The sequence below is a fragment of the Phoxinus phoxinus genome (assembly GCF_949152265.1).
Source record: "Phoxinus phoxinus genome assembly, chromosome: 12".
Classification (NCBI taxonomy): Eukaryota; Metazoa; Chordata; class Actinopteri; order Cypriniformes; family Leuciscidae; genus Phoxinus; species Phoxinus phoxinus.
The window spans coordinates 18,439,922-18,453,526 of NC_136887.1; the positions used below are offsets into that span (position 1 = coordinate 18,439,922).

The following is a 13,605-nucleotide window of genomic DNA, read 5'->3' on the forward strand; positions in this document are numbered from 1 at the left end:
ATTTTCTCACCTCTAAATCACATCTTTTTCTTGTCAGGCTTGTGCTAATAAGGCTACAGAGAGGCGGACAGCTCCTCAATGGGGTTCCAGTCTATCCCATGGTTAGATGACTCAAGAGATAGGAAGGGTGGGTGGAAGGGTTAAGCAGGGCACGTGAGCGAGATTTTCCATTTGGCGGAAGATGATGCATAGCTGAGAAATGCCAAGAAAACATCCCAGCGGGAATGCAAACATATGTGGGTCTGGAGCCAGATTTTTATGGTCTCATCAAATTTATTACAGTAATAAATCCAGGATCGAAAATACAACAATGGCACCGTGGTATAAAAAAAAACACAAGGAAATGTGAGCATTGATGGTGGTGGTGGGGTAGAGGTTTGGAATGACTGAGTGGTTACCGAATAACAATAATGAATAACAACAATACTGAACTCAAGAGATGGATTATACATAGTGGGACATTAATAGAGGCTTTTGACACTAAGAACATACAGAGATACTTTTTACAGCCTTGGTATTGTTATTGCTACATCTATTTGAATAGGAGGGATTAATTATTATTGCTGACTTCTGAACTGGAAGAGCAAACCATAGGAAAGAGAGGAACAGATCTGCACCCCTCATCCTGAGAAACAGGCATTTAGAAATGACAAAAGACAGTTTACATAAGTTGTACAGCAGGTTTGGGATCATAGTGCAGCTGGTAACTTCACCATTTTCCATAAGACACAATATAGTGAGTTGTTATCTTGTAGACATACTGTCCTTAAAATATAGTTCCAGCCTTTTTTATTATTTACGATGTAGAAGTTGAATAGGTTGGTACATGACTTGTGTACAATCTTGGAAATGATGTCTGTCATTTGGCAGACATATCCAGCTCATAAGCCCTCCTCGTTGGATGAATCAATCAGTGCTTCCACTCTTCCACCCCGTTTCCCTTTCTAGGCATCTCTGCATCTCTTTCAGTTAAAAAGCATGAGGCCCGACATAGATGGTTAAGCGCAGGGCAGAACTGGTGTGGTAGCTCATGAGCGGGTTGACAGAAACCATCTCCAAATCCAGGACATATTCTCTGGGTCCGTTCACGGCGCGGGCGAGAACAAGCATGGCACTGATGTTGTTGATTTGCTGAGGAAAGGCACATGACAGGCACAAGATCATTTCAAAACTTGGCAGTGTGAGATATGTATTAGTCGTGATGGCACTAATCAAATGGGTCTTCTGGATTTCATGGACAGAACACTGTGACTAATATTTATATATACACTGCTGTTGATATCATTATAATTTTTTTCCTTATATTTATTCAGTAAGGATGCAGTAAAGACATAAATGTTACAAAATATTTCTTTTGAACTTGCGATTCATCAAACAATCCTAAAAAAAAATGTCTCACAGATCCCACAAGAATATTAAGCAGCACAAGTGTTTTCAACACTGATAATAATACATTTTTCTTGAGCACCAAATCATCATATTAGAATGATTTCTGAAGGATCATGTGACACTTAAGACTGGAGTAATGATGCTGAAAATTCAGCTTTACCACCACATGAATAAATTACATTTTAAAATACATCAAAATAGAAAACGGTTACTTTAAATTGTAATACTATTTCACAATATTACTGTTTTTGCTTTATTTTTTATTAAATAAATGCAGCCTTGGTGAGCATAAGAGACTTCTAAAACATTTTTTACTCCAAAACCTATGAATAGTAGCTACTGTGCATCCAAGAATATATTTTACCAATGGGGTAAGAAATAAAAAATGTATTCAAGATATAAATCTAGTTTGTTTTGAGGGATCATTATACTTGAATTGCAAAAAAACAATAATATTATACAGCAAACCACCAAATTAAGGTATTCTTCAGAATCTTCAGTAATTAAAATCTGAACATACCCTGATGTAAAAATCTCCATTGTCATCTCCAGAACGGATGCGGAAGGTGTTATAGGCTCCAGGATAGACGCTGGTGGCCTGGATCTGAAAGATATCTGAGGGGACGGAGCGCTCGGATGTGATGCTCATGTAGCGATGCACAATGGAGTAGGGCATGTCTCGACAGCTGGGCTTTGTGACAGGACACATACAGCGACTGCAATGAAGAGAGACCATTATATCAGTTAGGAAAGATTGACTGTAAAATGTTTCAGCACTAAACAAAGGTGACTTGAATAGATTTGAATTAATGAATCAACAAAATTTTACAGGACTGGACTGATTTAGACTGAATATACTAAATAGTATTGTTTTTACTCACTAGGTCAGGTTTTGGCATGACTAATGACCGTGTTAGCCACAACTGTACCAAATTATAGAAGAATGTGTACCATATGTCCAGCAAATTGGCTTAAAATTTTGGATGCCATCCATCGAATCAGATATTTCTTCAGAAATGCCTGACCACCTGTTTTTCATTAAAAGCTTGTGGAACTTTGCAGATTATGTCGAGACCTGTCTTGAGTCAGAGGCACTGATTTAAGAACTGGCCTGAGATATGGAAAAATAAACCGGGCGATTTGAGAAACCATGTCAGGTATGTCTCAAATAGGCAGTAATGAAGAACAATAGACAATTAATGAAGAGGAAAATCTCTCCGAAGTTCAAATGCGTGACCTGAACAGCGTGCTTGTGGTATTTCAAAATTGTTAACTTACTTTTCGGACACTTGCACGTAGGGTTCCTGACAGCTTTTGGTGTCAACACATTTGTGACCTCCATGAATGTTCACACAAGTCTGTCCATCAGAGCACTGATGAGCTCCTGTCTCACATTCGTTTATGTCTAGATTGAAAGAAAAAAAAAGGGGGGGGGGGGTGAGTGTTTTGGGAAGCAAAGTGTTTAACGAGAGAGCGTTAAATTGATGCGAACCTTGGCAGAGGCGTGTGCCCAAGAGCTGATAGCCATCAGGACAGACACAGGAGAATTTGCCGTGCTCATTAACACACTGATACTGGCACAGGTAACTGGAGTAGCTGCACTCGTCTATGTCTGTAGACAGAGAAGGAATTTGATCAGTTGCTCCAGTTGTAAGTTGCATAAATATTTTTCACAAATATGTGTATTTATTTTGGTTTGTGTTTGCTCCCAGCTTACCATTGCAGGCGAAGCCATCTGGCCCCAGCTCATAACCCTGCTCGCATCGACAGAGGAACGTCCCGTACGTGTTATAACATCTCTGACTGCAGGGGGCCCCCATGCCACACTCATCAACATCTGAGTGCAACAGAATGACAAAGCAGACGGGATCATATATGAAAACATGCGGCGCAAGGCAAGCAGTGAAGGATTGCAGTCACTAAAAAAGGCAATCGGATAATTAAGAAAAGAAATACTTTTTGAGATGGACTGGCCATTTTTGTCTAATAATTTTAAGTGGCTAAGCAAATCAAATCTCCGTTCATAATCGTTTGTTTTAGGGATACCATAAAGGAAGGATATGTTCTGTTTAATTTTGATGCACCCAATGAGATTTTATTAAGTCAAAATTGACCCTATTTACTGATGCTTAATTCACACAGTAACGCGTCTTGCGTTAGTAAGGGGGGAATAGCTCGCCAACTTGAGTTGCAGCAGAAGAAAGTATAATAGAAACTTAGGAGGAGGTTGGCATTTCACAGTTTGTATTTTATTCAATACTTCACCAGGAAAACTCTTACAAACTGTCTATAAGCGTTCTGCTGTCAAGTGTTACTTAAACAAAAGTAGTTCAATCCCGCACACATGCGAGGTTTGAGACGCATGGTATTAGCAAACTCTACATTCCCATCACCCGGGAGGAGAAAAAAAAGGTGAAAGGCTTTATTCCACTCTACAGAAATGTAGATGCAACCGTAGGGTATGTTATTCTACAGACAATATATATATATATATATATATATAAAATATAATCTCACCATAATAATCGGAAATTAAAAGACTTAATCAACATGATAAAAGTGTAATAGAAAAAAGTAAAAAATAAAAAAACTTTAATTTTCTACTAAAGTTACTTTAGCCTCTCAGGCTACTTGGATAATATAAAATACCAAAATGGCTATTTTGACATTGTTTTAGCAAACTGGCCTGACTCAACTCTGCGCCAATCAATGGGATAAAATCAAGTCACGTTCTACTTTTTTTTCACTTGGAAATACATCCAATTATAAAAGTGCTACAAACAGCTGTTCACACTGACTTTAATGACTCAATTCCTCGTTTCCCACCATGCACAAAGTGCTCTTTTACTGGTTTATATTTTGGCTCTTACTTAAAGAAAATGAGGTGTAGGATGGAGTTGGATGTGTAGGACGTGTGTGTGTGCGTGTGTGTGTGTGTGCGTGTGTGGGGTGGGTTGGCCTATGACTCAGGGTATGGCAAAACGGGGCGTGGGAGTAAGCGTGTGGGTTGGCTTACCAATACAGGAACGATTGTTGCCAGCCAGCTGGAAACCAGGCTCACACTGGCAGGAGAATGAGCCAGGGACATTAACACAGCGATGTTGACAGTAGCGGTACCGGCACTCGTCAATGTCTGAAAAGTATAAAAACATTCAATTAGATTACAATTTTTTTATATATATATATTCCTCATTGGTATGATTGGACAGACAATGACAGATCACCTCACCATTTTATGTGAGTTAAGGCACACTTCACTCAAACAGTGCATCCACTCTTAACCATGAGAACAACTAATATGTGTGGATACAAAATCCCTAAGGTTCCAAATATTTTTTTGTATGGCTTCAGAAGACTTTGCAATGTACACAAGTCACATATAATACTCTTTTATATTTAAAAAAATATATGGTGATTTGTGTAATTTCTGAAGCGTTTTTGAAACAAAGAAACCCTTGAGGAAAAAGTATACCTTAGCATACTTTTTAAAAGTATATTTTAGACATACAGTTGAATGTATGTCTAAAATATACTTAAATGTCATTTTTATTGAAACTTGTATGTATATGCATTTACATATGTTTATAATTACACATTTGAAAAAATTATGAAGTTACAATTTAGTACATTTAAAGGGATACTTCAGGATTTAGCATTAAGCTTTGTATCAGTAGAAAACCTGTAGTACTTTCAAATTACCGTGCTTCCCTCCCTCATATCCCCCTGAGACAAGAGATTTATGTATTTTTTTTTTGTCTGATGAAGCAAAATGAAGATTTTTTTGGCCAGAGGCAAAAAACTACAGCCAGTAGAAGGCGCTAGATCCGCATGTTTTCAACCCACCCATAGAGGGTGGGATCTCACTCACAGAATGTACAAATAGTGTCTGCCATCTTTTTTTAAGCTAAGCTAAGAGTCTCTTGTTCTGTGGAGAAAGCTGAGTAGTAGGGGTTACCATCCTCTTTTTCCCGGACATTTTGGACGATTTCGAAGGCCAGACGTGTTTGGATTCGGCTTTTGCTTTCTGCAGTCGCCATTCATTGTTTACATGCACACCTTTTGTTTCAATCTAACTGAATTCATTCCGATTGGTGAATCTGAATGTAGTGTTTACATGAACGCTAAACAAGCGATGGGTTAATGTGCGTTTTAACATTGCTAAGAAAATTCCCGCTCCTCCGTGAGAGATACGAGACTGGTGCGTCTCACAGGTGCCGCTCATCAGTAAGCACGCCACCGGCCTCGCGTCGTTCTCCCGCGGCCTTCAGTCTCGTCCTGCTCGCTACAGTAAACATAATGGATGGCGACTAGAACGCAAAAGCTGAATCCCGGACATTTTTGAGGATCTCGAAATCCCGGGCAGACTTGTCACGGAGACTAGTAGCCTAGCCTTGTTGTTTAACTGTGCTCTCTTACCGGTAGGTGTGGCCTCGTAGGGCAGTGAAGCAAGTGCATTCTGGGAGTTGTTGTCTTTCATCCACATGAGCCACAATACATTTTCTGTTTTTTCTCAGTCTAGAAGGCTCCAAATTCCAAAATAATTTCAAATTTCTACTACATAAATGACCCATTTTAATTACACATTCATCTTTACAGAGGTGAAGTATCCCTTTAAAGTAACTATAATTTTAACTATAGGTGTTATTAGAAAATTAATCAAGTACTTCATGTGTGCTTTAATACGTTAGTCGACACACCAAAATACTCTACAAGTGCACACTCAGGACAATGAAGCAAACTTACTTTTGACAATGGAAGGCTTGGAACGACATGAGTATGAATAAATAAAGACAGATCTTTGTGATTTGCTTTTTTTGGAGATGTGAACTCTGTTGTTGTATTGCTACAGAATTAGACAGGCGTTTCATTTCTCACCGATGCATTCTGTGCCCACTTTGCGATACCCATCTGGACACTGGCAGGAGAAGGAGCCTTCTGTATTGAAACACTGCTGACTGGGCTGGCAGTCGTGACTGTCCCGTTCACACTCATCCACATCTGTTTTTGTGAGACAATAATGAAAATTTATTGTGGACACATCTCTGGTTCAGTTTTTTATCTTTTCTTTGTCTACTCATTGGCATTGGAGCAAGCATAACTCTGGAATGTAGTTATTGCAGCATTTATTGGTTTACTGCTCATGGGAAGTGAAAACTACATTGCGGTCTTGAGTAACGTAATCTGTATTTGCTTCCTCTTGATGATAGACGGCAGCTGGGATGCCTCAGTCTTGGTGAATTCTTCGGCCCCCTGCAGACCGGCCACCTGCCAAGACTTCAGCATGACTCGCACAGTTGTCTGGGCGCAAAAACTAGCTGACCATTTCCCCTGACCACCTGTTTCTGCCTGAGTCATTCAAGAGCTAACAGTCAAAACTAAAACATTGCATGCAATAACCCCCACCACCACCACCATCCCATTCACATAAATGATTTTGATCTGGACACATGACTCTCTACAAAGGCATGCTACTGATTCCCGCACACTCACAGGCCGTCTGACATCTGTTCTGAAAACACACACTCGTTTTTACACACTCACCCACGCAGCTGTCTCCCTGGGGCTCAAAACCTGAAGGGCACAGGTTGAATGACTCGCTGGCCATGTTCTCTAGGCTGGGATGGACCTGGTTGGGCGGATCAGGGGCGGGGATGACCGAGGCAGAGCGAGGGAGGCACAGGTACCCGCCATAGTGGTTGAAGCACTTCATCTCTCCCTTACAGGCCTCTGGGATTGTCTCACATTCATTTATATCTGCAGACAGGGTAAGCAGGATATACAGTCTGTTTGAATGCCATGACCATGGCTCACAAAAGTGTTACGAAGACAAACTACTATTGTAACAGTCAGAATGTCACAATTTTCAGAATGTCAAATTATATTAATTTAAAGATATAACAATACACTACAGTTCAAAAGTCTCTTATAATCATCCAAATTTTGCATTTATTTGATACTGTAAAAACTAAATATATTTACAATTTAAAATGTTTTCTATTTTTTTAAGAAACGTAATATGGCTTAATAATATTTGATGAATAGAAAGTTAAAAATAAATATTTTGTACCATTATAAATGTGTTTACTGTCACATGTGATTCATATAATGTGTTCTTGCTGAATAAAAGTATTACTTTATTTTTTAAAATATGTATTACTGACCCCAAACTGACCGGTAGAGTATATTTTATACACATTACTTGGGTAATAGCAAAGTAGGCTTATATATGACATATATTAGGCTACATATTTCATATCCAAAACTCTTAATCTGTGTGATTTAGCTAAATGTTGTCTGTGTTTGATGATTTTCCAGGGTGTTCCAAAATTCAATTAAAGTTTTTTTATTAAAGTGAAGTGAACTTCAGCAAATACCCGTAATCGGCATTGAACACAGCATGAAATTGAAGATGTTTTACCTTTGCAGTGCTGAGTCTGTGGATCCCAGTGATATCCATCTGTACATTCCTATAGAAAAACACATGAATTATAGCCTACGTTAGGTGATCTATAAAGCGAATATGTACAGTACAGTAGCCTATGTTTATTAAATGATGTAACATAGGTTATGATATGAAGATTTATTTAGTGAGAGAAAAAGGAGGGAGAGAGACAGGGGAAGGTTTCGTTCCTCCTTACCGTGTAGGTGTCAGTTTCTGTGGGTGGCTGTGAAATAGCGCGTCGGAGAAACACAGAGATGCACACACAAAAGACCAAAACACAGCCGGGCCGCATCCTCACACACACCTTCAACAGGCTCTGATGAGCACAGACACAAAAACACCTTCCAAGAGTGTTGGGATCAGACAGACGTGCACGCGCGTGCACGCTGGCACAGTGATGATGTTGCGATAAAGTTCACTGAGGAACCTGTGGATGAGAAACAAACAGCCTGAGAAAACTTCAGAAACAAACTTTCAAGTTTAAACACATTTAAGTGGTAGCACTGTATTAATCATAACTAAAAGTCAGAACGGATGTCTGTGATTTATTTTGGCTTTATTTAGCATATCAGACTCTAATGTGTTGTCAGGACCTCTCATTTATTCAAGTGGTGCGCTCACTCACTCAATGCACATGACCGCTGAAGTTACTTGATTACCAGACTCCCCCTAGTGGTTGTATTAAGAATGCAACAATTTAGGTAACATTGTGATGGAAAATCAAATAGACTTGATCCTAGTCTGTTTCGCTGTGGACACAATGTGAGGTAGACAGAAAGATTAAGACATAGGCTCTTTACCTGGGCACAAAAGTAATGTTGCAATAATGTGGTACAATGATTGTATTAGCTGATTTATACCATGGCACTTAAAGGTGCTGTATGGAGTTTTTCTACTAAAATGAATCCATTTTTTATTACCTGTGTGTGAAGGGGTTGTAATCTCACAATAAAATGATCCACTTGGCGGGTTTTGCTATTACCTCTGAAAGCAAGTATTCCTATTTCTATGTGATGCTCCGGGTCGGATTTGCCGCGAAATCCAGTGACGTGACTGAGATGCGCGCTCCCGAGCGTCTCGCCTCTCGCCTCGTCTACTGACTTTGCACTCAACAGCAACGACACTGCAACTTTATGACATGGAGTCTGCTAATACTAGGAAACGACTAGCACAACACAGACTCCAACACAAACTCCACATAATAATAAAAAAATAAAGCACGCGCACGAGCACTCGCTTGTAAACGTATTGGTTGCAATCTGAAACATCCCTGCTAGATGCCGCTGAAAACTCCATACATCATTTTAATGTTATTTACACATTAATCCAAGGTAGGCTACTTCACAGACACAGTATAGCAATGGTACATATGCTAAACATAAAAATAACTTATTGTTCATTGTTAATTCATTTTGCTTTTACTACATTAATAAATGTTAATTTAGGCCTATTTAAATACTAAATATTTAGTTGTTTTAAATACTAATAGTCTACTACTAAATAATTCAACATTCTTAATTATTATGAAATTATAAATTTGTAATATTAATGTTACAAATATTGTAATATTAAAACATGAATAATGTATGGCCTGTATTAGCATATGTAGCCTAATGTTAATCTAGATTAATAAATTCTTCAAAAGCGTTATTGTTAATTCATGATAGGCCTACCTAATGCATTAATAATGTAACCCCTTATTGTAAAATGTTACTAAATACATTTCTTCATTCACAAGAAAAATCTAAATATTAACTGTCTAATTCTTATAAAATATTTCTGGCTTTGAGGGGAGTGAAAAGTTGTTCAGTTTACACTGAGCAAAATATCACTCAGACATAGCCTATTAAATGCACTATTTTCATGACGTCGTTTTCTGTAAATACACGCATACATTGACATTGTTTGCAGGCGCTGGAAACGCAAAAGCTGCTCCAACATGACACAGAGCCCAACAGTAGCTCTTTGAGTTGTTGTGTGTGTTATTGTTGTTGTTGGTGGTGGTGTTTTTTTTGTTTTTGTTTTTTTCAGAGAGTCCAATCTAAAAGTAGGCTATTTGTCATTTTGACTCAGTGTGACAAACCGCAAACCACTGTGTGACATGCAAATCTGCACATTCTATCTCAGCTGCATCAGCCTCCAGATTGAATTGTTGTGCTTTACCTCCCAAACCACAAGAAATGATTCAGCGATTTATTTACAGTAGTCACCGTACAAGAAACACTTGCGACTTCACACGCAAACACACTGAAATCCAAACACTCTAACAAATATCTAATCTGTGAATTACCCGCTCCTATAGGCTACTGACCTACGTGCTATTATAGTTAAGTGGCATCCTGCAAAAATCTGGAAACAGGCTGTCCCTGTGGTGTTGCATCGGACTGGGAAAAACCTGAAATCGACCATCATAAACAAACTTGAGGCCAGCGAGAGCACGGTTCAGTCGCTTGGCCGGAGTGTGGGCAGTGTGGAGGCGTGGGTAACATCGTCTGCCATGTTGTCTGAGTGGCACTTGACCTTCTGGAATGCCAGCGGAGAGGATGTGGGCACCACTCTGAATAACGGTCAGCCGGACACTCGCTGTGTTTCCCACAGTATCACATTCCCGGGAACCCCCCAAGGTTCACTGGTAAGGTCAAGTGATTACCCAGAATGCCCTTGTATAAGTCCCAGTCTCTGTTCTACTGTTTTTTAGATTTATGTAATAATTTTCTTTGGCAGATAAATAGGTCATTATATGGCTACAAATTAAATGTGGAGCACTCCAGATGCACCATGTGCTTTTAGATGGGAAGCAGCTCGTCTATTTGCTTAACATTTGCTTGGCTGGTAGTGCCGTGACTTTTGTAAAGTCTGCAGTGATTATACGACCACCAATAACACAAGTAATAAAGAACGGACTTCATGGGCAGACCACTGCAGAGACCACACACATGTAATGACAAACGCTCTCCTCCTACCTCTCTCTCAACCTTATAAACACGCTCACACTAGTCCAGTGTCATGTCTACGGTTAACTCGGTGTGCTCAGCTGGACATTAAACTCCAAATCTGACATGGTGGCCAAAGCACTCATGCAGGGTCTCCAATTTGAAACCTTGCTGGTTGGTGCACTTATAATTTTATGAATACTACCTCCTTACCTCCCACCTGTGCAAACCTAAGTGTTTTTTTTTTTTTATGTCAGGACCCCCAAGGCCCCAACAACATGCAGACTGTCAACAAAGACATCATAGAGACACATGTATTAGTTGTATTTTAGGGTCAGTTCTCACAGGTGTCATTCTGGTATTCTATCAGAGGAACCATAGATGCAGTTTATCTCATTAATTTACATAATTAAACTGCAATAATTTTTTAAGTGACTCAATAGTTTGTTCATTGCTACAGTGTTACTGTATACAGATACCAAAGATTGTCTTAGGTTTTACGACAACTTGAAACCAGCCAAGTACACTACTGTTGTTTTTAAAAAGTTTGTTATGCTTACCAAGGCTGAATTTATTTGAAGAACAAAATACAGTAAAAACAGTAATATTGTGAAATATTATTACAATTTACAATAACTGTTTTAAATAATAAAATAAAATGTGATGTATTCCTGAGATGGCAAAGCTGAATTTTCAGCATCATTACACCCATCTTCAGTGTCACACGATCCTTCAGAAATCATTCTAATATGCTGAAGAAACATTTCTTATTATTATCAATATTCAAAACAGGTGTGCTGCTTAATATTTTTGTGGAAACCATGATATATAATTAATTAATTTGAGACTTTTGTAACATTATACATTTTTACTGTCACTTTTGATCAATTTAATGCATCCTTGTTGAATAAAAGTATTATTATTATTATTTTATCTTACTGACCCCAAACTTTTGACTGATAATGTGTACAACTTCTCGACTCTTTCTGGCCATCATTAGTGATGCTCACTACTTTCATGTTGCTTACTTGAGCAGTTCTGCCCTGAGATGACAAATGAATATTTCCAAAAATAGAGAACTAATGTGGCTATAACAGAGGCCCCCAGTCTGGCATATCCCGGCTCTCTGTCACACTCTCTGCTTTTAAATGAACGCTCAAGTCAGCATCCAGCCATATAAAATAAAACATCTAACATAAGTAATTAGCAGAACACATAAACATAAATGATGTAACAGCAGTTGCCTATGCAAGTACAGTAAAGCAGTGTTCCCTGTTCTGATGTCACATAGGCATTTTATTGAGCCTTCATTCTTATAACAACACCTGTGCTTCCAGAGAAGTTTAGAACGCTTTCAGATAAACACAAGTGTTCCCACAAATTCCCCAACCTTTGTGTGTCCTCAGAAACCTTTGAGAGTCTGTGCGTAATAGTCCCATTCTGCTGTGTCTTTCACATCAAACCAGCTCATATAAACAGACGGGAGTTAGTATGAATCAGCTTTTTGTCTTTAAAAATAGAAACATTATCTAAACAACGTCCCCCATTTTACGTTCACGGAGCTCAAGTAACAACATTCAGTCAATGGAATTAGTCTGGTTGTGAAACAGTGCTTGGAAAAGAGATTGGAAAGTTTTGCAACACTTCAGACATGTAGAGATGTGTAAAACCATCATGATGGTTGAGTAATAAACGCTGAGGAAAATACACCACTATGTTTGAGCATGGAAAGTTGGAAGATATGAGATGATACAATATGGTAGGAGATGAGGAATCTGCTGAATAATGTGATTGATTGTTCTTTCTATAGAGCGCAGTGTGGTGTCTGTAGTCGTGGAGAGTGAGCGTGACGTGTGCAGCCCTTCAAACAGCCTGGAGCAACCCGGCTAGTTGAAATTTTCCTTAGTCTGCCCTTTATCGCTTTCTCCCTGTGTCCCACTGTCTGTGGCATAACTTCAATTCAGCCTGACATTTCTGCTTTTAGATGAGCAGATCCACAATGCCCAAAGACCCCATGCAAACAACAGCTATTGGAGTACAAGATGACATTATATTACAGTGCAATATTAGATTTTCTTTCCTTTCGTAAACATGCTATACTCACAGGCCGGGCTTGCTTTCTTTCTTTCTTTCTGCTATGTTCTTGAATTCAGTGGTTTATCTTCTTTTGTTCCGGTGGATCCCTCTCTTGCTGTGCAGTGGTGGCACGTATTCTCTTCTATCCTCACTCCTCACCCTGATAAAGTGAGTGTGGAGACGGACAGCTGGACTGTGAATGTATGCAAGGGAGGGAAAGACGGAAGAGAGGAGAGAAGGACAGCCCATTCCGACCCCCATACAGCCCCCCTGCACGGCCATCCTCCGCCCCCCGCCCCCCCCCCTCGCCTGACCCCCCAGGATGAAAATTCCTGGTCTGCGGCCCAAATTCCAAAATTCCAAATGTGTCCAGCTCAACGATAGAAAAAACAGCACAGATTCACACACATGCAGCCAACCCCCCTCCATACACACATATGAACCAGCCCCCGCGCACACACACACAAACACACACACACACACGAAGGCAAAGACCCCACCTGGTTTCATTTAAACTCGCCCCCCACAGCCTACAACTTTCTTTCTCTCTTTTCCCCTCCACCTCAAGTCACCCTTCATCTCTCCCATCTTTTTCGGTCTCTCGCTCTCTCTATTCCTTTCATTCGGCTGGATATTTATAGCTTGGGAGAAGCTAGTGGAATGTAGACAAAAATTGGAGAGCAAACTAGAAAGAGAGAGAGACAGAGGAGGCAAGGGTAGAGTGAAAGAAGGGAGGATAGGACGAACGTCTTACTTGGAAAAGTT

General features: G+C 39.5%; 1 protein-coding gene across 1 annotated transcript; it reads right to left on the reverse strand.

Moving 5' to 3' along the window:
• Nucleotides 1-258: 258 nt before the first annotated feature.
• On the reverse strand, nucleotides 259-13,449 carry efemp2a (EGF containing fibulin extracellular matrix protein 2a). Its single transcript, XM_079631525.1, has 11 exons — nucleotides 12,869-13,449; nucleotides 8,028-8,258; nucleotides 7,808-7,856; nucleotides 6,931-7,143; nucleotides 6,265-6,387; nucleotides 4,406-4,522; nucleotides 3,107-3,226; nucleotides 2,882-3,001; nucleotides 2,668-2,794; nucleotides 1,910-2,105; nucleotides 259-1,131 (listed from the first exon to the last, which is right to left on the reverse strand). Exons 2-11 carry the CDS (start codon nucleotides 8,121-8,123, stop codon nucleotides 970-972), a joined length of 1,323 nt encoding a protein of 440 aa, XP_079487651.1. The 5' UTR covers nucleotides 8,124-8,258; nucleotides 12,869-13,449; the 3' UTR covers nucleotides 259-969.
• Nucleotides 13,450-13,605: the final 156 nt, after the last annotated feature.